The sequence below is a fragment of the Rhinoraja longicauda genome, chromosome 31 (assembly GCF_053455715.1).
Source record: "Rhinoraja longicauda isolate Sanriku21f chromosome 31, sRhiLon1.1, whole genome shotgun sequence".
NCBI classification, from domain to species: Eukaryota; Metazoa; Chordata; class Chondrichthyes; order Rajiformes; family Arhynchobatidae; genus Rhinoraja; species Rhinoraja longicauda.
The window spans coordinates 1726217-1748785 of NC_135983.1; the positions used below are offsets into that span (position 1 = coordinate 1726217).

General features: G+C 46.7%; 1 protein-coding gene across 1 annotated transcript in view; it reads left to right on the top strand.

The window, feature by feature from the left end:
* phf19 (PHD finger protein 19) overlaps positions 1-22569 on the top strand; it is a 65766-nt gene that overhangs the window by 11729 nt on the left and 31468 nt on the right. Inside the window, exons 2-6 of the mRNA XM_078426162.1 lie at positions 1964-2146; positions 9003-9084; positions 12205-12300; positions 14983-15083; positions 21822-21970. Coding sequence (XP_078282288.1) covers positions 1979-2146; positions 9003-9084; positions 12205-12300; positions 14983-15083; positions 21822-21970 — 596 coding nt within the window. The 5' untranslated portion in view covers positions 1964-1978. The remainder of the gene's footprint in view (positions 1-1963; positions 2147-9002; positions 9085-12204; positions 12301-14982; positions 15084-21821; positions 21971-22569) is intronic.

Below are 22569 nucleotides of genomic sequence, written 5' to 3' on the forward strand. Positions count from 1 at the left end.
TGGATTCATAACTGGCTTACTGATGGAAGACAGAGGGTTGTGGTGCAAGGCTGGAGATCTGTGGAGCTCTGTAGGGTCTGTGCTGTGACCTCTGTTTTTTTGTGTGATATATAAACATGACTTGGGCATAAATGTAGATGGGTTGGTTAATAAATTTGCAGATGGCTCCAAGTCTGCTGGGTGTTGTGAACTGTAAAGAAACCCGTCAAAATTTCCAGCGGGATATAAATCAGTCTACAGAAATGGATGAAGAAATGGATGATGTTTAATCTGAGCAAGTGTGAATGAATGAATGAATGAATGATACTTTATTGTCACATGTGACAGGCCATAATGATATTCTTTGTTTTGCATACCCAAGATATACAAAGAGTCACCAGCCAAAGGGCGCCGACAAAGTAACCCCCGCCGGGTCCACCTTTGTTCTCCCCCACCCCCCCCCCCCATTCCTTCATGGCAGTTCCCCCACGCGGGGTCCACCTTTCATATCATATCATATCATATATATACAGCACGGAAACAGGCCTTTTCGGCCCACCAAGTCCGTGCCGCCCAGCGATCCCCGTACATTAACACTATCCTACACCCACTAGGGACAATTTTTACATTTACCCAGTCAATTAACCTACATACCTGTACGTCTTTGGAGTGTGGGAGGAAACCGAAGATCTCGGAGAAAACCCACGCAGGTCACGGGGAGAACGTACAAACTCCTTACAGTGCAGCACCCGTAGTCAGGATCGAACCTGAGTCTCCGGCGTTGCATTCGCTGTAAAGCAGCAACTCTACTGCTGTGCTACCGTGCCGCCCTTTGTTCTTGGCGGCACGACTGTCCTCCACCACCCCATATCTAGTTGTCTCTATATGAGATAACTAGATACTAGGACACGTTAGAGGCAGGAAACATGTTCCCAATGTTGGGGGAGTCCAGAACCAGGGGCCACAGTTTAAGAATAAGGGGTGGGCCATTTAGAACGGAGATGAGGAAAATCTTTTTCAGTCCGAGAGTTGTAAATCTGTGGAATTCACTGCCTCAGAAGGCAGTGGAGGCCAATTCTCTGAATGCATTCAACAGAGAACTAGATACGGCTCTTAAGGATAGCGGAGTCAGGGGGTATGGGGAGAAGGCAGGAACGGGGTACTGATTGAAAATGATCAGCCATGATCACATTGAATGGCGGTGCTGGTTCGAAGGGCCGAATGGCCTACTCCTGCACGTATTGTCTATTGTCTAGATTGGGAAGGGGATTGTGCAACGGCAGTTCCCTAAGGATCATGGATTCCAGGTTATCCATTTATCAGATGGTTTATTTGAGTAAAGAGTTTATTTGGAATAAAGAGACCACTTATTCTTTGGAAATGTTTTAGTGTGGAGATACAGTGCAAAAAACAGGCCATTCGGCCCATTGAGTCCATGCTGACCAGCGATCCCCATACACCAGCACTATCCTACACACGAGGGACAATTTACAATCTTTACTGAAGCCAGGAGTGTGGAAGGAGACCTGAGCACCCGGGGGAAACCCACGTGGTCACAGGGAGAATGTGCAAACTCTAGAGACAGCACCCATAAGCGAGATGGAACTCTGGTCCCTGGCGCTGTAAGGCAGCAACACTACCACTGCGCCTCTGACCAGCCATCTCCACACACTAACACTATCCTACACACACTGGGGATAAGTTGCGGTTTTACCAGGCCAGTTAACCTACAATCCTGTACGCCTGGAATAGGGGAGGAAACCGGAGCACCCGGAGAAACCCACGCGGTCAAAGGGAGAACGTGCAAACTCCGTACAGACAGCACCCGTAGTCTGGATGGAACCCAGGTCTCTGACGCTGTAAGGCAGCAACTCTACCGCTGCGCCACCGTGCCGCTACCATAAGGTTTTCAGTACATCGAGTGTGTCGAACTGCTGTTTAGCTAACACTAATAATGTTATCAATGTGTGATTTTTATCCGCAGTGAGAGGAGGAGCTGATGGAGAACGGCACATTGGAACTGTGTGATGTTGGGATCGAGGCAATCGCCGTCAAACCTCTGCAAAACGGATCGGTGCATGTGCAACAGGAATGTGCATTCACAGAGGGGCAGTATGTCTTGTCACGATGGACAGATGGGTTGGTCTACCTTGGAAAAATCAAGAAGGCATGAATATTCCTGACTAAAACAGTAAAATAGCAAATGTTGGTTTTTATAAAATGCCTCTAAATTAGCATTTCCTGTTTCTAAATGCCTGGGCCTAGACAATAAACTGGCTGCAGCACTGAGGGTTTATGCTCCAAACTAGCCGTGCCGTCAAGTCAAGTTATTCCAGTGCGTCCCTTCACTCACGCTTAGCCAGCAGGATGTAACATTGCCCCTTATCCTCTGCCCCCAGAGGGAGGAGACATCTGATGCTAACTACTTCAGTACACTTTAGTTTATTGTCACGTGCACTGAGGTACAGTGAAAAGCTTTTGCTGCATGCTAACCAGTCAGCAGAAAGACAATACATGATTACAATCATGCTATCCATAGTGTACAGGTACAGTTTTTAGTGCAAGATAAAGCCAGGAAAGTCCGGTCAAAGATAGCTCGAGGGTCCCTGATGAGGTAGATAGTAGGTCAGGACTGCTCTCTGGTTGTGGTAGGATGGTTCAGTAACAGCCGGGAAGAAACTGTCCCTGAATCTGGAGGTGTGCGTTTTCACACTTCTGTACCGTTTGCCCGATGGGAGAGGGGAGAAGGGGGAGTGGCCACGGTGTGATACGTCCTGGATTATGCTGCTGGCCTTGCCGAAGCAGCGTGAAGTATAGACAATAATAGACAATAGGTGCAGGAGTAGGCCATTCAGCCCTTCGAGCCAGCACCGCCATTCAATGCGATCATGGCTGATCACTCTCAATCAGTACCCCGTTCCTGCCTTCTCCCCATACCCCCTCACTCCGCTATCCTTAAGAGCTCTATCCAGCTCTCTCTTGAAAGCATCCAACGAACTGGCCTCCACTGCTTTCTGAGGCAGAGAATTCCACACCTTCACCACTCTCTGACTGAAAAAGTTCTTCCTCATCTCCGTTCTAAATGGCCTACCCCTTATTCTTAAACTGTGGCCCCTTGTTCTGGACTCCCCCAACATTGGGAACATGTTTCCTGCCTCTAATGTGTCCAATCCCCTAATTATCTTATATGTTTCAATAAGATCCCCCCTCATCCTTCTAAATTCCTGTGTATACAAGCCCAATCGCTCCAGCCTTTCAACATACGACAGTCCCGCCATTCCGGGAATGAACCTAGTGAACCTACGCTGCACGCCCTCCATAGCAAGAATATCCTTCCTCAAATTTGGAGACCAAAACTGCACACAGTACTCCAGGTGCGGTCTCACCAGGGCCCGGTACAACTGTAGAAGGACCTCTTTGCTCCTATACTCAACTCCTCTTGTTACGAAGGCCAACATTCCATTGGCTTTCTTCACTGCCGGCTGTACCTGCATGCTTCCTTTCATTGACTGATGCACTAGGACACCCAGATCTCGTTGAACTCCCCCTCCTCCTAACTTGACACCATTCAGATAATAATCTGCCTTTCTATTCTTACTTCCAAAGTGAATAACCTCACACTTATCTACATTAAACTGCATCTGCCATGTATCCGCCCACTCACACAACCTGTCCAAGTCACCCTGCAGCCTTATTGCATCTTCCTCACAATTCACACTACCCCCCAGCTTAGTATCATCTGCAAATTTGCTAATGGTACTTTTAATCCCTTCGTCTAGATGGAGTCAATGGAAGGGAAGTGGGTTGGTGTGATGGTCTGACCTGTGTTCACAATTCGCTACTTTCTGATCAATGCTCTCAACCATTAGGGAAGTAATGGCATGTAATGTGGGAAGTGCCATCACCTGGCAGATGACCTTAGCACCGGTCATCAGGTGAGGTTCCACCATGATCATTGAACCCAAGTCTCATTTCAGCCGTGGTCCAAACATGGACAAAGGGGCTGAGCTCCAGGGTCATCGTTGAGTTACTTGATTTCACAGTGGCACTTGCCCATGTGAGAGGACAAAGATTTAATAGGAACCTGAGGGGCAACCTTTTCACGCAGAGGGTGGTGGGCATCTGGAACGAGCTGCCAGAGGAGGTAGTTGAGGCAGGAACTACAGCACCATTTAAAGGACACTTGGACGGGGACATAGATAAGGATGGTTTAGAGAGCTATGGGCCAAACACGGGCACGTGGGTCTAGCTTAGATGGGGCATCTGGGCAGCATGGACGAAATGGGCCAAAGTGCTGTTCCCTGCTGTACTCTATGACTATGCATATGTATGTTAGATAATCAGTATCATTTTCCCATTGTAGGATTATCAAAAAGAAGAGGGCATAGGTTTAAGATAAGAGGAAAGAGTTTTAAAGGGGATTTGAGAAATAATATAATTTTCAGAGACAGTTAGAAGTCACTTAAATAAGGAAGCCTTGGAGGGTTAGGGACTTAAAAGAGGCAAATATGGTTAGTGATAGAGTGCTGCAGCGTGCACTTGCCCACACCGACCAACATGCCCCATCTACGCTAGTCCCACCTGCTTGGTCTGGCCGATATCCCTCTAAACCTGTCCTATCCATGTCCCTGTCTAAATGTTTCTTAAATGTTGCGATAGTCCCTGCCTCAGCTACCTCCGCCAGCAGCTCGTTCCATACACTCACCACATTTTGTGTAAAAAAACAACAAAAAAACCTCCTCGGGTTCCTATTAAATCTTTCCCCCCTCACCTTAAACCAAGTCCTCTGGTTCTCGATTCACTTACTCTGGGCAAAAGGCTGTGATTTTGTACTCCGTAAGATCACCCATCACCGCCTGTGCTCCAAGGAATACAATCCGAGCCTGCTCAACCTCTCCCTATAGCTCAGGCCCTCAAGTCCTGGCAACATCCTTGTAAATTGCCTCTGCACCCTTTCCAGCTTGACAACATCATTCCCATAAGATGGTGACCACAATACTCTAAATGTGGCGCCTCCAATGTGTTGTACAACTGCAACATAACCTCCCAACATCTATACTCAATACTCTGACTGATGAGGTGGAGAGGTTGAAAGGTTGGCATGGAAGTGATGTGCTCTGATTTCTAGGATAGTGGTCAGTACTTTAAATCTGTGCTCCCTTGACTTATCCCCACCAGCTAATGAGAGCAGCTTGCCCTTGACTACCTGGCATAATTTTATGCAGAAACAAAGTACTGCAAATGTTGCTGGTTTGTACCAAAGTTAGACACAAAGTGCTGGAGTAACTCATCGGGTCAGACAGCATCTCTGGAGAAAAAGCATGGGTGTCCTTTTGGGTCAGGACCTTGTTCATCTTTATAAACCTCTCCTCCATCAACAAAACTTCCAATTTAACCTTGGAGCTAAAGTTCCCCATCCCTGGAACTATTCTGCTAAATCTTCTCTGTACCTGGCACATCCTTCCTGCAGTGTAGTGACCAGAAATGGACACTGTCCTCTAGTAGTGTCCTTTTGAGGTAGGGTAACCATCTGAATAAGAGTCCCAACCTGAAACATCACCTATCTATGTTCTCCAGAGATGCTGCCTGACCCGATGATTTACTCCAACACTTTGTGTCAGTTTTTGTAAACAAGCATCTGTAGTTCCTTGTTTCTACACGTCATACTTTATTTAGATTGGGGTGCTCACTTTTCAATGAAACAATTCCAGCATCCCACGCTGTCCTCTCCCCTGGGTTAACAAAGCAACGGCCCTCCAGTTGTGGGCTCACCGGAACATATCTGCTGGCATAGGTCAAGTGATTGCTCACAGCCCTTTTCCCAGGGTAGAGGATTCTAAAGCTAGAGGACATAGGCTTAAGGTGAGAGGGGAGAGAATTAAGGGGGACCTCAGAGGCAACTTTTTCACTCAGGGTAGTCCGCATTTGGAATGAAATGCCAGAGGAAGTTGTAGAAACGAATATAAACACAACTTGTAAAAGACATTTGAATGATATGAAGGGTTCATTGGCCAAAAATAGGCAAATGGGTCTAACCCAATATGGGAACTTGGTATGGACAAGGTGGATCAAAGGGCCTGTTTCCATGCTTTAGAGCTCTATGACTCTATAACTGTTGCACCATTGAAGTTACCTGTTTATGGTCTGAGATGTCATGTTTAGCTAACTGCCCTGTCATCTTTATCAGATGCATGTACATGAATCTTACGACCCTGTGTTCCTGCTTTTTAGAACCATTTCATCAATGTAAAAGTAAACCCCAAGGGGTTCTACAGATATGTCAATAGCAAAGGGATAGTGAGGGATAAAATTGGTCCATTAGAGAGTCAGAGTGGACAGCTATGTGCTGAGCCGGAAGAAATGGGGGAGATATTAAACAATTTCTTTTCTTCGGTATTTACCGAGGAGAAGGATATTGAATTATGTGAGGTAAGCGAAACAAGTAGAGTAGTGATGGAAATTAGGAGGATTAAAGAAGAGGAGGTACGGACACTTTTGAAGAATATAAAAGTGGATAAGTCTCCGGGTCCTGATAGGATATTCCCTAGGACATTGAGGGAAGTTAGTGCAGAAATAGCAGGGGCTATGACGGAAATATTTCAAACGTCATTAGAAATAGGGATGGTGCCGGAAGATTGGCGCATTGCGCATGTTGTGCCTTTGTTTAAAAAAGGTTCTAAAAGTAAACCTAGCAATTATAGACCTATTAGTTTGACGTCTGTGGTGGGAAAATTAATGGAAAAGATACTTAGGGACAATATATATAATTATTTGGATAATCAAGGCCTGATTAGAAACAGTCAACATGGATTTGTGCCTGGAAGGTCATGTTTGACTAATCTTCTTGAATTTTTTGAAGAGGTTACCAGGGAAATTGATAAGGGCAAGGCTGTGGATGTTGTCTATATGGACTTCAGTAAGGCATTTGACAAGGTTCCACATGGAAGGTTGATTAAGAAGGTTAAATCGTTGGGTATTAATAGTGAGGTTGCAAGATGGATTCAACAATGGCTGAATGGGAGATACCAGAGGGTAACGGTTGACAATTGTATGTCAGGTTGGAGGCCAGTGTCTAGTGGAGTGCCCCAAGGATCTGTGTTGGGTCCACTGTTGTTTGTCATTTACATTAATGATCTGGATGATGGTGTGGCAAATTGGATTAGTAAATATGCAGATGATACTAAGATAGGTGGAGTAGTTGATAGTGAGGTAGATTTTCAAAGTCTACGGAGAGACTTGGGCCTTTTGGAAGGGTGGGCTGAAAGATGGCAGATGGAGTTTAATGCTGATAAGTGTGAGGTGCTGCATTTTGGTAGGACAAATCAAAATAGGACGTTCAGGGTAAATGGTAGGGAATTGAGGAATGCAGTGGAACAGAGGGATCTGGGAATAACTGTGCATTGTTCCCTGAAGGTGGAATCTCATGTGGATAGGGTGGTGAAGAAGGCGTTTGGTATGCTTGCCTTTATAGATCAGGGCATCGAGTATAGAAGTTGGGATGTAATGTTGAAATTGTACAGGGCATTGGTGAGGCCAAATCTGGAGTATGGTGTGCAGTTCTGGTCGCCAAATTATAGGAAGGATGTCGACAAAATGGAGAGGGTACAGAGGAGATTTACTAGAATGTTGCCTGGGTTTCAGCACTTAGGCTACAGAGAGAGGTTGAACAGGTTGGGTCTTTATTCTTTGGAGCGTAGAAGGTTGAGGGGGGACTTGATAGAGGTTTTTAAAATTTTGAGAGGGACGGACAGAGTTGACGTGGGTAGGCTTTTCCCTTTGAGAGTGGGGAAGATTCCAACAAGGGGACATAGCTTCAGAATTGAGGGACAAAGGTTTAGGGGTAACATGAGGGGGAACTTCTTTACTCAGAGGGTTGTGGCTGTATGGAATGGGCTTCCGGTGGAAGTGGTGGAGGCTGGCTCGATTTTATTATTTAAGAGTAAATTGGATAGGTATATGGATAGGAGGGGATTGGAGGGTTATGGTCTGAGTGCAGGTAGATGAGACTAGGTCAGGGAGAATGGTCGGCGTGGACTGGTAGGGCCGGACAGGCCTGTTTCCATGCTGTAGTTGTTATATGTTATATTGTTATATGTTATTTCCTCTCCGATCCCTTTTTGCAAAGGAATGATGGGGTGTGGGTTACGTGGTGCAGATAAGTGTTGGGCTTGGCATCATGTTCAGAACAGACATTGCGGGCCGAAGGGCCTGTTCTTGTGCTGTATTGTTCCATGTTTTAATAATGCCATGGGAACTGAGATTCTTTGGGGCAGCATGGTGGTGCAGCGGTAGAGCTACTGCCTTTCAGTGCTAGAGATGGTGGTTCGATCCCGAGTATGGGTGCTTGTCTGTACGGTGTTTGTTCCTTCACCCCATCACCTGCATGGGTTTTCTCCGAGATCTTTGCTTTCCTCCCACGCTCTGAAGACATGCAAGTTAGTAGGTTAATTGGTTTGGTATAAATGTAAACCTATTTTTTGCTTGAGCAGCTTACACCCCAGCGGTATGAACATTGATTTCTCCAACTTCAGATAGTTCCTCTGTCCCTCTTTCCCCTCCCTCTTCCCAGTTCTCCCACTGTCTTCCTGTCTCCAACTACATCCTATCTTTGTCCCGCCCCCGCCCCTGACATCAGTCTGAAGAAGGGTCTCGACCCGAAACATCACCCATTCCTTCTCTCCTGAGATGCTGCCTGACCCACTGAGTTACTCCAGCATTTTGTGATACTTTCAAATTGTCCCTAGTGTGTGTAGGGTCTGTGTGCGGGAATCGCTGGTCAGTGCGGACTAGGTGGGCCGAAGGGCCTGTTTCCGCACTGCATGTCTAAAACTAAACTCAAACTGTTAGCATTATTCTACTGTTACATCTGTGAGGCTATGCCTCCTACATAATGTTGCAGCTTGTAATAGATTGCACTAATGCGATTTGGATAAAATATTCAGAATATGCACCTTTTATTATTCAAATATTAATCTCATCTTTGCTGCTCCAGTTACTGGACTAATTTTGTTTCCATTCTTCAGGTGAACAAACATAAGCAAAATTGTCTTTTGGTGTTTGAAGATAACTCTGAGTTTTGGATTCTTTGGAAAGATATTCAGCACGGTGAGTATATTGTTCAGTCCCAAGTGAACGTTCTACCTTGATGCAACATAATCATTTTCACCATCATTACAGGATCTATCCACAGCTTAAATGTTTAAAATGCTGTCGGATTGATCATTGATGGGCTTTTCTTTCACTGATATAAAGCATGTATTTATGTGTTTTTCTGATCCTGAGGTCGTTGCCAAGCTCATTATGGTAAAAAAAAACTCTTGAGATGTGGCCTTTGGAGATGTGGGAAACGAGCCAGTTATCTACACAGCAAGACCCCACGATAACTACTTGCACCCATTTCTCTCTCAATCCTGCTCTCCCTATTCATTTTCCCTCGTCCCCTTCCATCTCTATCCCTTCCTCTGGCTTCACATATCATGCCTCTTCTCTCCTTATCTCACCCACTTTTGTCTTCCAACTCTGGTCTTTGTCCACCCATCTCCGAATCAAAACCCCCCTCATCCGTATCCACCTATCACTTGCCAGACTTTGTCCTACCCCCAGCTCTCTTCCAGTTTTCTCCCTCGTACTCCAATCAGTCTGACAAGAGTTACTCCAGCACTTTGTGTCTTTTTATTTTGTAAACCGGCATCTGCAGTTCTTCGTGTCCCACTAACAGGTGTTGTGATCACGCTGAGATAACCTGGCTCTGTGATGTAGTCTGAGGGCTGGTTAAATATTGGCACTAAGTCCTTCCGAAAGCTTCAGTCTGACTTCCCTCGAAGGTCTGACGTGAGAGGCAGCACCTCCCATGGTGCTACATTGCCTCCACTCTGCACACATACAGGGAGTTCCACTGTGACGCCCCTCTCCATCACATACATATAATGTGCTCCATAAATTAGCCAACACTATTGATATTACATGGGCTAAACTGGCTATGACCTGATTTTTATTGGGAGCTAAAGAATCCCTTAAAAGCTACTTTGGAAATTGCCAATTAGGAAAAACATCTGTCCTGTTTGCAAGTTCCCTCCCCACAGTGGTGATAGTGTTGGCTCTTCACTGTGGATACCAGTGAAATTGGCAGGCAATCACTGCTATTGACACTTGTGCAATGATACTCTGCTAAACAGTGCAACAAACAGCCTTTGCAGTTTAAAAAAATTAACTCACGGTGGCGCAGCAGTAGAGCTACTGCCTTACAGCGCCAGAGACCCGTGTTCGATCCTGACTACGGGCGCTGTCTGTACGGAGTTTGTACGTTCTCCCCGTGACCGCGTGGGTTTTCTCTGAGATCTTCGGTTTCCTCCCACACTCCAAACGCATACAGGTTTGTAGGTTAATTGGCTTGGTATAAATGTAAAATTGTCCCTAGTGTGTGTGTTGGGTAGTGTTAATGTGCGGGGATCGCTGGTCGGTGCGGACTCGGTGGGCTGATGGGCCTGTTTGCATGCTGTATCACTAAACTAAACTATTGAAGAGGTCTTTATTTCTTTATTTTGAAAATCCTGCAGGAAAAATAACCTTGTTATTGCAAGTCTGAAGCTTTTCCTCATTAGAACATGGAACATAGAACAGTACAGCACAGGAACAGGCCCTTCGGCCCACAATGTTTGTGCTGAACATGATGCCAAGTTAGACGTAAAGTGCTGGAATAACTCAGTGGGTCAGCCAGCATCTCTGGAGAAAAAGGATGGGTGATGTTTTGTGTCGGGACCCTGCTTCAGATACCATTCTAAACTGATCTCATCTGCCTGTACATGATCCACTTCCCTCTATTTTAACAACAGGGTTTTCTAGAACATAAAGTTTCTTAGGGACGTGACTATCACATTATAGCAGAACTACCTGTATCAATCTTCATTTCTGTGCTAAACTCTATGGGATTGGTGTTGATTAAGCAACCTTCTAACGTAAAGACAATGTTACAGCTGTCTCGGCCACAGCCAACACTTCAGTGATAGTACGGTATTAGAATATCCCACAGCCTTAATATAGAACAACATCACAACGGCAAGAGCTGCATGAATTCATGAATTTGTGTCATGTATTCTCACCCAGGGTGTTGCAGTGATGCAGTTGCTGAGATACAGGAGCCTAATTCTCCAGTAAAGTGTAGAGTCAGTAAGCAAAGAAATAGGCCCTTCGGCCCAACTCATCCCATACTGACCAAGATGCAGTGTCTACGCATGTTCCATTTGCCAGTGTTTGGCCCATGTCCCTCTAAGCGTGTCCTATCCATGTACCTGTCCAAGTGTCTTTAAACTGTTATAGTACTTCCTCAACTACCTGCCCTCTAGTTCATTCCATATACCCACCACCCTTTGTGATACCCAACCTCTCCCTGTAGCTAATCCAGGCATCATTCTGGTAAATTCCTCTGCACCTTTTCCAAAGCCTCCACATCCTTCCTGTAATGGGGCAACCAGAACTGCGCACACAACTCTAAACGTGGCCAAACCAAAATCTTAGAGAGCTGCACCATGAATTTTGGACTCTTGCACTCAATGCCCCGACTTATGAAGGCAAGTTTACATATGTCTTCTTTACCACATTTTTACCAGTTCATTCGTGAACTTTTCTCATTTCCATTTCCATTGAGTATAAATGAACTTCTGAAGTGATGTAAATGATATTGCAGTCTAGATCTGTTTCTTCCCTACTGTCATCATGGGTTATGTGTAGGAAGGAACTGCAGATGCTGGTTTAGACTGAAGATACATACAGAATGCTGGAGTAACTCGGTGGGACAGGCAGCATCTCTGAATAGAATGAATGGATGATGTTTCAGGTATTTCTGAGAGGTAATCTGAAGAAGGGTCTCGACCCGAAACACCACCCATTCCTTCTATCCAGAAATGCTCACAGGATAGCCTCGATACTATGAAGTGCACAGAAATGCTCGAGTAACTCAGCGGGACAGGCAGCATCTCTGGATGTAAGAAATGGGTGACTTTTCAGGTGGAGACCCTTCTTCAGACTACCTCTCACTCTACCTATCCAGAGATGCTGCCTGTCCCGCTGAATTACTCCAGCATTTTGTGGCTATATGGGTATTTGCTGATTCAAAACTCCCTCGTTAAAATATTAGCAATTTGTTCTTGCCCGTGATTCTCTTTTCTTGACCGTTTGACTCTCCGTCTAAGATTTCCGTGATTTACCGTATATTTTAATCCCTAACAGCTGGAGTTCCGGGCGAAGAGCCGAAATGTGAAATCTGCTTGGAGAAAAACTCTGCTCTGCCCAACGAAATCTTGATTTGTGGCAAGTGTGGCCTGGGTAAGAGATGCTGTTGGAATCATAAATTCATAAGTGATTGGAGCAGAATTAGGCCATTCAGCCCATCAAGCCTACGCCATTCAATCATGGCTGATCTATCTCTCCCTCCTAACCCCATTCTCCTGACTTCTCCCCATAACCCCTGGCACCCGTACTGATCAAGAATCTATCTACCTCTGCTTTAAAAATATCCACTGCCTTGGCCTCCACAGCCTTCTGTGGCTATGAATTCTAGATTCACTACCCTCTGACTAAAGAAATTCTTTCTGATCTCCTTCCTAAAGGAACATCCTTTAATTCTGGAGGTATGACCACTGGACCTAGACTCTCCCACTAGTGGAAACATCCTCTCCGCATCCACTCTCTCCCATGGGCTGTCGAGTCTCTCGCTGGGAGCACACCTGGTCTGGAACTCCAACACAACTCTCCAGGTCCTGTATCAGAGGAACTGTGGGCAGGTTTCAGTGCGAGGCAGATGTGAGGTGCACTGCATGGATGGCTACGTGTACAGAGCTGCCCTGCCTGTATCAAAATGCACGCATGAAAAACTATTGTTAAACAAGCACAGGCCTCAGTCAAACAGCAGTAGTCTCATTCTCAACAAGTCCCAAGAATGTAGCTGACTTAGGTGAAGGGACACAGTGTAATTAGTGGAATGAAACTGAATCTGTCAGGTTAGCTCATGATTCTATTTTTGAAAATCATCTAAACGGACCCAGAGAAAACAACATTTGTTAATGTTTGAACCAGCTGTTATTCGATACATGATATTCGATACATGAAATTCCTCCCCACCTAACACTATGGAGGATGTATGGTTGTCGTTGCCTTGTTGAGGAGGCTGGTTGTTGGTGTAAGATTCTGGTCGGTCTTGGGACCGAGTGGAAATGTAACGTGATCACTGCTGTTTGACAGAGGCCATTGCTTGTTTAACAACAAGTTTCCATGCATGCATTTTGACATAGAAACGGTTGTGATGATTTTACCATATTATCGGAAGGCTTGAAATTTGCCGTTTGACTGCACCCAGTGCTTCATAATGCCCAGCCCCCCCAAACCTGGTAGAATGAAACAATTGTCATCCTTGAATGTCATTGCTGGCCAATTCTTCTTCTTTCGTATGTCAACTACACCAATCAAACGTGGCAATTGGTGCTTCATCCAGTGAATTGTCCTCCACTGCCTTCAGTGGCAGAGAATTCCACAAATTCACAACTCTAGGTGAAAAAAGCTTCTTACCTCAGATTTAAATGGCCTCCTCTTTATTCTAAGACTGTGGCCCCTGGTTCTGGACTCCCCCAACATAAGGAACATCTAGCTTGTCCAGTCCTTTTTCTAATTTTATACTTTTCTCTAAGATCCCCTCTCATCCTTCTAAATTCTAATGAATTAAGTACAGTGAAATGCTTTGTTATGCGTCCAACCCAGTAAAATCATACAGCAGTCTCACCTAGACTATGGTAATAGAATATGATGGCTTAGTTGTTGCTGGGGTCACACCTAGAACTTTGGACTATTCATCCACAATCATAAGTTCAAATCCATCCTGGCAGTCAAGGAAATAAAACTGAAGTAAATAGATACATTTGTAATTAGTTTTAAAATGCCAATCTGCCTATCGATAAAACTATGGTGTTAACAATCGTCGATATGGCGATAAATATGGTGATAAAACTATGGGCAGCACGGTGGCGCAGTGGTAGAGTTGCTGCCTTACAGCGAATGCAGCGCCGGAGACTCGGGTTCGATCCCGACTACGGGCGCCGTCTGTACGGAGATTGTACGTTCTCCCAGTGACCTGCGTGGGTTTTCTCCGAGATCTTCGGTTTCCTCCCACACTCCAAAGACGTACAGGTTTGTAGGTTAATTGGCTGGGCAAATGTAAAAATTGTCCCTAGTGTGTGTAGGATAGTGTTAATGTGCGGGGATCGCTGGGCGGAGCGGACCCGGTGGGCCGAAGGGCCTGTTTCCGCGCTGTATCTCTAAATCTAAATCTAAAAAATCTATGGAATTGTCATGACATCATCTTTGTTGTATTCATGTCCTTCAGGTCATTACTTTGAGTCCAGAGCTGCCATTGTGATAGGGTGGCACAGCTGGTAGAGCCGCTGCCTCACAGCGCCAGAGACCCTGGTTCGATCCTGACCTCACCAGTTGTCTCTGTGGAGTTTGCACGTTCTCCCTGTGACCACATGGGTTTCCTCCGGGTGCTCCGGTTTCCTCCCACATCCCAAGGACATGCGGATCTGTAGCTTAATTGGCCCTCTGTAAATTGCCCCTAGTGCAGGGAATGGATGAACATAGAACTAGTGCGTACGGGTGATCGATGGTCAGCGTGGACTCGGTGGGCTGAAGGTCTTGCTTCCATGCTGTGTCAGTCATGAGGTTGACCATTCTGGGGCATTTATGGGTGTGTAATAAACACTGGCATGCCCAGTTAGATCCCTGTGTTCCAGGGGTGACTGATTCCTGTAATGGGAAGTATTCCAGTTCCAGCAGTGGTGTTTGATCAGCAGAACATTGACAGTAACTGGTTCACTTGTCCCCTTGTATTCTCACAGAGATTGTTAACTTCATACTCATTGGCAATGGCAGAATGAAAATAATGTGTGCACAATCAAAACAATGCTGCCAAAAGAAATGTGATCACAATTTGAATGTTTAAACAATGTTTCTCTCCAGGTTATCATCAGTTGTGCCACAATCCCAATGTAGATCGGCCAACCCATGTATCCACCGGGCCCTGGTTCTGTCGACAGTGTATATTTGCATTGGCTGTCAGGGTAAGGACTGCACTTGTTGAAGTGCCCATTATCTTCACCTTTTTACTATCTTAACTATCGTGTTTGGTTTGGAATATAAAGGAACATAGAATTCAACTGCCATCTGTGCAAAGATAAAATGTTCCTCATTGGAGACTCTTGGACAATCTTTGATTGGATTTTACTTGTTGATCTTGCACTAAACATTATTCACATTCACATTATTCCCATTATCATGTACGTGTACACTGTGGATAGATCAATTGTAATCATGTATAATCTTTCCACTGACTGGATACCACGCAGTAAAAGCTTTTCACTGCACCTCAGTACACATGACAATAAACTAAACTCCACTCAATCGGTTTTTTTCATTTCAGTTTATTGTCATATGTAGGGTGGTACAGTAAAGAGCTTTTTGTTGCGTGCTAACCGATCAGCGAAAAGACTATACATGTTGACAATTGAGCCATCCACAGTGTACAGGTACAGAATAAAGGGAATGATGTTGTTGGAGTAGAGGTTTAAAAGTGTGGGGTGATAGTAATGAGTTATTGCAGATCCACTTCTGCGACCAGCACGCGGAGAGTCGCCTGGGCTGGGCGCCATCTGGGCTTAATAAGAGTCAAGCAATGTCTGCAGATAGACACAAAGTGCTGGAGTAACTCAGCGGGTCAGGCAGCAGATAGACACAAAGTGCTGGAGTAACTCAGCGGGTCAGGCAGCAGATAGACACAAAGCGCTGGAGTAACTCAGCGGGTCAGGCAGCAGGTAGACACAAAGTGCTGGAGTAACTCAGCGGGTCAGGCAGCAGATAGACACAAAGCGCTGGAGTAACTCAGCGGGTCAGGCAGCATCTCTGGAGAAAAATTCGGAGTTACTCCAGCACTTTGTGTCTGTCTTCGGTATATACCAGCATCTGCAGTTCCTTTCTACACAAGCAATATCTGATTTCTAGTTTGTTAACTGCCGGCTGCAGGGATGCCATCCAGCAGTGTTTACCATTTTTCCTGTTAGGCCACAAAGTGCTGGAATAACTCAGTGCGTCAGGAACATCTCTGGATTACTAACCACCCTCTTTTTCTTCCCCCCCTCTCCCTGTGCCCTGCCTGGATGTGAACCCATTTCTCCCAAAATCCCACCCCACTTTTCCCTTCACCCCCTGACCCATTCCACCTATATCCCTTCCTCTGGCTTCACATTTCATGCATCTTCTCTCCTTTCCCCTTATCTCACGATCTTCTGCCTTTTCATCTCTGGCCTTTGTCTAAACATCTCCCAATCAAAACCCCTCTCACCTGTATCCACCTATCACTTGTGTAGAAAGGAACTATGGATGCTGGTTTTTACTGTATATAGACACCAAGTGCAGGAGTAACTCAGCGGGACAGGCAGCACTTATAGAGTAAAAGGATAGGTGACGTTTTGGGTCGGGACCCTTCTTCATGGTTTAAAGAAGAGTCTTGACCTGAAACGTCACATATTCTTTTTTCTCCAGAGATGCTGCCTGACCCGCTAAGTTACTCCAGCACTTTGTGTCTATCTACCTATCACTTACCAGGCTTTGTCCCGCCCCCACCTCTTTTCCAACTTTCCCTCCCGTACTGAAGAAGAGTCCAGACTCAATGTTGCCTATCCATGTCCTCCAGAGACGCTGCCTGACAAGGCATTTTTAGTTTGTAAACCAGCATTTGCGGTCTACATTTTCAAATGTATGTTTGTAACTTGTGGAATGTGTGTGGACTTTATTTTTTACTGCCACTCAATTGGTGAAAGAAAAGGAAACATTTGATAATTCCCAGAACATGGTGCAAATTGTTGAAAGGAAGCTCAACATCAACACACCTCTCCCATTCCATCTCTCCAGAGATGCTACCTGACTTGCTGCGTTACTCCAGCATTTTGTGATACCTTTGATTTGTACCAGCATCTGCAGTTATTTTCCTACACTCCTCTCCTCTACAAGCCCTGTCAAAGTATCGGCAACTACTGGAAACCTGCTCATGCTCAGATCTTGGTTTTAATGATAACAACCAAAAACACACACCCAAAACATACTTTGAAATCTTGTTCCAGGAAAGTCGTGTGATCTCCTCCTCGTTCCCTGGTAACGGTACATGCGATGCGGATAAACGAAACTGAACTGAACCGCTCCGCGTAGCAGAACGTGTCCTCATCTCCAACAACTTCTCTTTTGACTCCTCTCACTTCTTTGTTAAAGGTGTAGCCATAGACTCTCGCATGGGCCCCACCTATGCCTGCCTGGGCCCTACCTGTGCCTGCCTGGGCCCTACCTGTGCCTGCCTGGGCCCTACCTGTGCCTGCCTGGGGCCCCACCTGTGCCTGCCTGGGGCCCCACCTGTGCCTGCCTGGGCCCTACCTGTGCCTGCCTGGGCCCTACCTGTGCCCCGCCTGGGCCCTACCTGTGCCTGCCTGGGGCCCTACCGGTGCCTGCCTGGGGCCCACCTGTGCCTGCCTGGGGCCCCACCTGTGCCTGCCTGGGGCCCCACCTGTGCCTGCCTGGGGCCCCACCTGTGCCTGCCTGGGACCCCACCCGTGCCTGCCCGGGGCCCCACCCGTGCCTGCCCGGGGCCCCACCCGTGCCTGCCCGGGGCCCCACCCGTGCCTGCCCGGGGCCCCACCCGTGCCTGCCCGGGGCCCCACCAGTGCCTGCCCGGCCCGGGGCCCCACCCGTGCCGATGTGTGTTACATTGAACCGTCCTTGTTCCAGGCGTACACTGGCCCCATCCCACAACTCTTCCTCCACTACGTTGACAACTGCATCGTGATGCCTCCATGCAGAGCACGTTGATTGCATTAACTTCACCACTAACTTCTACCCTGCCCTCAAATACACCTGGACTATTCCTGACACCTCTTTCCCCTTTCTTGATCTACCTGCCTCCATCACAGAGGACAGACTATCGACTGACGTCAACTACAAACCCTGGGACTCTCACAGTTATCTAGACTACACTTCCTCCCGCCCTGCCTCTTCCAAAGTTGCTATCCCTTATTCTCAATCTCTCCGTCTCTGCCACATCTGCTCCCAAGATGAGACTTTCCATTCTAGGACATCTGGGATGACCTTGTTCTTCCCCACCTCTGTCACAGATGGGTCGTTCACCCATGCTTCCTCTGTCCTGTGCTTCTGTTACTATTAATCTCTATTGCTACTTCTGATCAGAAGATCTTTTGCTCTTGCTCGCCCTTCCCCCAGAAGGAACAAGAATAGAGTTCCCCTGGTGCTCACCTTTCACCTTTCATCCCACCAGCTTCCGCATCCAACACGATTCTCCGATATTTCCATTACATAGAACATAAAAGAGTACAGCACAGGAATAGGCCCTTCGGCCCACCAGTAACTCCTTGATTCCCTCAGTAACTCCTTGATTCACTCTCCCTTCCCACCCAAACTCCCCCCTCCCCAGGTACTTTCCCCTGCAACCACAGGAGATGCAACACCTGTCCCTATACCTACCCCCTCACCTCCATCCAGGGATCCCAGTAGCCCTTCCTGGTGAGACAGAGGTTCACATGCACCTCTTCTAACCTGCACCTGGTGTTCCCGATGTGGCCTCCTGTAAATCGGCGAGACCAAGCGTAGACTCTGCGACTGTTTCACCAAACACTTGCACTCAGTCCGCCAAAGCCTCTTGGATCGCTTGGTTGCTAACCATTTTAACTCCTCTTCCCATTCCCATACTGGCCTTACTGAGCTGGGCCTGAGTGTGGCCACATGCAAACTGGAGGAACCCAATGGTTTTGGATAACCTAAGCCTCCGCGTTCTTCCCCCGGACCCTCCCCGTTCTTTTCTCCCCCTCTCTCCCCTGTGCCCCACCTGGACTCGCACCTATTTCTCCCCTCCACTTCCACCTACATTCCTTCCTCTAGCTTCACAATTCACAACTCTTCAATCCTTTTGTTTCACACCTTCTCTTTTCATCTCTGGCCTTTGTCCAACCATCTGCCTATCAAAAACCCGTATCAACCTATCATGTGCCAGGCTTTGTTCTGCCCCTCCTCTCCACAACACCAGAGATCCGGGTTCAATCCCGACTACGGGTGCTGTCAGTACGGAGTTTGTACGTTCTCCCCATGACTGCGTGGGTTTTCTCCGGGATCTTTAGTTTCCTCCCACACTCCAAAGACATGCAGGTTTGCAGGTTAATTGGCTTGGTATAAATGTAAATTGTCCCTAGTATGTGTAGTATATCCTTAGTGTGCGTGGATCACTGGTCGGTGTGGACTCGGTGGGCTGAAGGGCCTGTTTCCACGCTGTATCTCTAAAACTAAAAGTAAAAACTAAACAGTCACAACCCAAAACGTCACCTATCCATGTTCTCCAGGCATGCTGCCTGACCCGCTGAGTTACTCCTGCATTTTGTGGTTTAAAAAAAAAAAATTGTTTATCTTTTGAGCACTGATGAACCTAGCCAATTTTACAGTGTCATACTGTTACGAATGATTTTGAAAAGTAGGGGGATCATGCATGAGCTGTTAATAAACAGTATGCTATGGTGGACACGTAGAAACTTCCTAAGTTCATAAGTCAAAGGAGAAGTAGGTCATTCGACCCATCGAGTCTACTCAGCCATTCATTCATAGCTGATCCATCTCTCCCTCTCTACCCCATTCTCATGCCTTCTCCCCATAACCCTTGACACCCTTACCAATCTGTCATTCTCTGCCTTATAAATTTTCACTGACGGCCTCTACAGCCTTCTGTAGCAAAGAATTGCACAGAGTCACCACCCTCTGACTAAATAAGTTTCTCCTCCTCTCCTTCCTAAAAGAAGGTCCTTCAATTCTAAGACTATGCCCTCTCGTTCCAGACTCTCCCACCAGTGAAACGTCCTCTCCAATCCACTCTATCCAGGCCTTTCACTCTTCGGTATATTTCAGTGAGGTCCTCCCTCATCCTTCTAAACTCCAGCCAACTCTCATCATATGTTAACACAATCGTTCTTGGGATCATTCTCGTAAACCTCCTCAGGACCCTCTCCAATGCCAGCACATCCTTCCTCAGATATGGGGCCCAAAACTGCTCACAGTATTCCATATGTGGCCTGACCTGCGCCTCAGAGTCCCTGCATGACACCCCTGCAATGGGTGGAGATGTGGTGGGGAACATGGGGTGGAGGGAGACCACGTGTGGCAGGGCGCAGGTGGCCAACAACAACTTTGAAAGTACAAATATTATTTACTGGCATTGTCAATGATCAAATAAACCAGAAATTGACTGGTTTATTTTAAGTACCTGAGTTTGCACACAAAAAATAACTAAAATACGATCCAGAACATAACCAAAGACACAGACCTCAACGTGTACGAAGGAACTGCAGATGTGGTTTAAATCGAAGATCGACACAAAAAGCTGGAGTAACTCAGCGGGACAGGCAGCATCTGTGGAGAGAAGGAATAGGTGACGTTTTGGGTTGAAACGCTTCTTCAGACTGGCCTGAGTCTGTCTGAAGAAGGGTCTCGACCTGAAACTTCACCCATTCCTTCTCTCCAGAGATGCTGCCTGTCCCGCAGAGTTACTCCAGCATTTTGTGTTTATCTTCGTCTCAGACCTCAAGCCTTCTGAGAGAGATTATTGACTAGGAACCCTAGTGTGCCACGCGTGCCCGATGGGGAGGTGGCGTGTAGCGCCAGTTATGAGATTGAAGAGCTGCTTTCAAGGACAGAGGATAAGTCTCTACTTGGATTTGACTCTACAAGTGCTGGTCTGTATTTTGGCTTTGAGCAAACCACGATGGCGCAGCGGTAGAGTTGCTGCCTTACAGCGCCAGAGACCCGGGTTCAACATTGACTACGGGTGCTGTCTGTAAGGAGTTTGTACGTTCTCCCCGTGACCTGCGTGAGTTTTCTCCAAGATCTTTGGGTTTTCTCCACACTCCAAAGACGTACAGGTGTGTAAGTTAATTGGCTTGGTATAAAATGTTAATTGTCCCTAGTGTGTGTAGGATAGCTTTGTGTGCAGGGATCACTGGTCAATGGGGGCCTGTTTCCGTGCTGTATCTCTAAAACTAAACTAAATTAAAAATCCACATTGGGACACACGGTGGCGCGACAGGTAGCCTCACAGCCCCAGAGACCTCTGTAAGATCATCCCTCATCCTCCTGTGTTCCAAGGAGTAAAGCCTGCTCAGTCTCTCCCTACAGCTCAGGCCCTCAAATACTGGCAACATACTTGTGAATCTTCTCAGCACTCTTTCCAGCTTAATGATATACTTCTGATGGCAGGGTGATTAAAATTGAACACAATACTCCAAATGTGGCCTCACCAACGTCTTGTACAACTGTAACATAACATTCCAACCTCGATACTAAGCACCCCGACTGATGAAGGTCAATGTGCCGAAAGCCTTCATGACCACTCTATCTACCGGTGATGCCACTTGTAAGGAGCTAAGTACCAGCACTCCTAGATCCCTCTGCTTTACAACAATCCCCAGAGCCCTGCCACACATGGACGTGCAGGTTTGTGAGTTAATTGGCCTCTGTAAGTTGCTCCTAATGTGTAGGGACTGGATGAGAAACTGAGGTAACATAGAACTAGTGTGAATGGGTGATCGATGGTCGGTGTGGACTTGGTGGGCCGAAGGGCCTGTTTCCATGCTGTGTCTGTAAACTAAACTGAACAATGTCCTGATCACAAAGTCATTGTGCGAGGCTTTTACTGGAGATTTAGTGATTTCTTTGTGTAATGAGATGTTGATGAGCTGTATTTGTTTTCTGTGTCTTTTTAACAGAAAGGAGGTGCTTTGAAAAAGGGACCCCTCGCGAAAGCCTTGCAGAGCGTTAAACAGGCTTTGCCCTACCACATGCAACAGCTGAACTGGGATTCTCTGCACAGGACTAACCTACAGCAGTGTTACTGCTACTGTGGCGGACCTGGAGAGTAAGATTTGCAGCTTCATTTACTCTTCCCTTGTTGGTTATTGAGGGAGGTCTCTGCTGACGTGACAGAGGTGGGCTTTGCCAGCCATCGTTTGATTACCTTTCAGCTTTATTCAGAACAGCACGTGGAATGTTGCAACAGTTTCTATGCCTGCCGCACTAATTTGCAAAACTCAGACTGTTCCCCAGATGATTACAGAGTCATTCCACATGGCAACAGGTCTGTCAGTCCAACTGCCCCTTCTACTCTAGTCCCACCAGCCCGTGTTTGGCCCATTTCCCTCTCAACCTTTCCAATCTGTGTACCTGTCCAAATGCCTTTTCAATGTTACGGTACCTGCTCAACTACCTCCTCTGGCAGCTCGTTCCTTGTACCCACCACCCTCTGTGAGGAAAAGGTTTCCTCTCAGGTTTCCACTCTTTCCACTCTCACCTTAAACCTGTGTCCTCTAGTTCTTGATTCCCCTACACTGGGTAAAAGACTGTGCATTCACCCTAGCTCTCCCCCTCATGATTTTATACACCTGTATCCAATCACCCCTCATCCCCCTGCGTTCCAACGTCCTAGTCTGCCCAACCTCTCCCTATAGCTCAGACCCT